The sequence below is a fragment of the Trachymyrmex septentrionalis genome, unplaced genomic scaffold (genome assembly GCF_001594115.1).
Source record: "Trachymyrmex septentrionalis isolate Tsep2-gDNA-1 unplaced genomic scaffold, Tsep1.0 scaffold9, whole genome shotgun sequence".
Classification (NCBI taxonomy): domain Eukaryota; kingdom Metazoa; phylum Arthropoda; class Insecta; order Hymenoptera; family Formicidae; genus Trachymyrmex; species Trachymyrmex septentrionalis.
In genome coordinates, this window is record NW_017306091.1 from 2,886,324 (window position 1) to 2,889,099 (window position 2,776).

Below are 2,776 nucleotides of genomic sequence, written 5' to 3' on the forward strand. Positions count from 1 at the left end.
ATATATATATATGCATATATATATAAAGTTAATTTAATTAAATCCCATGATCCATTTTTAGTACACCAGATACGCGACTAAAAAAAGGGTTAGACTAGAAAAAAATATTGATTAAAAAAAAACCGATTACATTAATTCTCTACAAATATTCTTTGTTTATCTTATGATAGTCTGAATGATGTAAATGTTACAATAAGTTTATAATAACTTGAGGTGTTAAATAGTTTATAATAACTTGAGGTGTAACTACGAAAGACCATCAATACATGTTGCAAAATTAGTATATTTCAAAAGTGTGCTTTTCGAAACATAAAACTATTATGATATTTATAAACAAGTTTATGATCTTCATTGGTAAACGTATCTTATCATTATTAAAACGAAATCGTTACACATTAGTTTTTTGAAGTGCAATAATTCAACTATACGACAATGTTGATCACGTTCAGTTCGATATCTTTTATATATATATACACATCGCGATAAAAACTGTTATCGAGAACTACTCGAGCTGGACCTTGTGTAACGACGATGTCGATGTCGTGGGTTTCCTGGTGGACTCCGTGATCGAGTTCTTATTCTACGCCGTGGTGGTCTCGGACTTCTACGACGATTCATAAGCGGTGAACGTCTGCGATAACGTGGCGGTGTGTTTCTACCACCACCTCCCCATCGCGGTGGTGCGCGTCTTCCCATACCCGGAGACATGCGTCGCATTGGTAACGGTCGAGGCTTCGGTAATAATACTGGAGCAGCCGTGATTTCTTGTCCATCTATTTGTCCTGTGAACAGATCAATGCAAAATGCATTAGTATGACAATAAACTCACTGAGAACGTGTTCTACTTGATGTTTGCAATAGCTAGTATCGTTTATTTTTGTTTATTTGATAAACAAAGATAAAATGAGATTTCAAGAGTATTGCAAACGCCAAATAAAACAGGCAAAATGATGACATTAATTGATGTTTTACCTCCATCCATATGTTTCATGGCATTTTCGGCTTCATCTGCAGTTTCAAATTCGACATAAGCAAATCCTCTTCCTTGATTCGGATGAAGCTTATCCAATGCAAAGTCGACCATCTTTATTTGGCCATATGTCGAAAATATCTCCATGACATGATCTTTGGTAACATTCCGTGTTAGATGACCAATATGTATTTTTGTTGGTCTAGGAATCGGTGAACGTTCCCTACGCTTCCTACGAGGAGAAGGAGATCTGTAAAATAAAGAAAATTATTAGTAACTTACTAATTGATTATAAATGAAAGAGGAAATATTAAAGTCAACTTTACGACAAATATAATACCTGGATCGTCCTTTTTGTTTAGCTTTTTCAGGAACAGTATTGTTTCCCTTCTTCCTTTCCTTATCACGGTCTCTGTCCTTGTCTCTATCCCTTTCCCTTTCTCTTTCTTTTTCTCTTTCCTTTTCCTTATTGTCATGTCTGCGTGAAGCATCAGCGCTTTTGCTACGACTTCTTTTTCTTCCTCGATCTCTGGAACTGGCTGAAGAGCTAGGTGAACTACTGGATGAGCTACTAGAAGAAGAGCTTGATCTGGAACTGCTGCCACTGCTAGAACTCGAAGATCCAGAACTGCTATCTGATGAGCTACCAAATAATTTTACATATATTCGTCAATATATAATAAAATAATAAGTATTGAATAGTTACAACAATCATCGAAGAAAAAGTCTAATTTCTTTCTCTGCAAGAGCTTTTGAGTATGAAAAATTATTTCATCCAGATAGAGCCAAATGATTCGAAATTTATAATAAAGATTAAATTCGGTAGTAAATTTAAATTTACATACTTTTAATATTTTTACATTACTCACCTTGAACCACTACTGGAAGAAGAAGCCGCTCGTTTTTTCCGTTCTTTCTCTCTACCTCTCTCCTTCTTATTCTCTTTGTCTGTAGCTTCGGAGTCACTCTTGCCTGTACTATCCTTTCGACTTCGGGCCCTAAATAATAAACAGCGAGTGTGGAGCAGAGAAAAAGAGAAAGAAGATTAAAATCAATATAAATATTACGTAATTGCTGACTGCATGTAATTAAGTTACTCACATAATTAGCAACGAGAGACTTTCTTGACTTCCAGAATGAAAGATCTCGGGATGAAAGCTTTAAGACGAAGCCGGATGATACGCCAACCGTATTAGCCGCAAGCACGCCAGAAATGGCGGACTACCGGGATACGAAGCCGACCTTACTTATGCCGAACGTTCTGTCACAAGTAACACACCTCGCACGCACGAAATAACGTTAGTCGTAAGAGAGAAACGTCCAGATGAGATTTTGATCATACGACGCTACCACGCTATCGAATTATTTTATTAAAAACACCTTGGCGCGCATTAAGAACAAACAATCCACTTACCATGGAACTGTCATGGCGCTGATGTCGCCAAAATTCACCATCCGACGATCCAGCCCAACCCGTGTGGTGTGGCGTCATCAACACATTAATGGTCGCGTTCAGCTGCTTTCACATGCAGCATAACTTGCGTAGTAAGGTTGAAATCTTAATATTTGGATGCGTTCCGATATTCACTGTCAGTGGCCCAGTTTCTCACCGAGGGTTTAAATCGGATCAGAATGTAAAAACCAATCAACTACAGTTGAGTATTCGCCTGTTATAGTCGAACAACAGGAGAATGCTCGACTGTAGTTGGTTAGTTCTTATATCTTTTTAACAATAAATATTGGAACGCACCTTATTTAGGCCCTGCGCACAATAGAAGAAATAAGGAATTAGGAATAAAGAATAAA

The 2,776-nt window shown here is 37.2% G+C and overlaps 1 protein-coding gene across 2 annotated transcripts; it reads right to left on the bottom strand.

The window, feature by feature from the left end:
• Positions 1 to 173: 173 nt before the first annotated feature.
• Positions 174 to 2,445, bottom strand: LOC108755712 (RNA-binding protein with serine-rich domain 1-B-like). 2 transcript variants are annotated; one of them, XM_018498903.1, is made up of 6 exons: positions 2,385 to 2,445; positions 2,072 to 2,231; positions 1,840 to 1,968; positions 1,311 to 1,613; positions 973 to 1,220; positions 174 to 782 (listed from the first exon to the last, which is right to left on the bottom strand). In XM_018498903.1, coding segments are annotated over exons 2-6 (972 nt in total). In that variant the 5' UTR covers positions 2,074 to 2,231; positions 2,385 to 2,445; the 3' UTR covers positions 174 to 492. The 2 variants fall into 2 exon arrangements, with proteins under 2 accessions (XP_018354405.1, XP_018354406.1); XM_018498904.1 differs by having other exon boundaries at positions 2,072 to 2,191; positions 2,385 to 2,443.
• Positions 2,446 to 2,776: the final 331 nt, after the last annotated feature.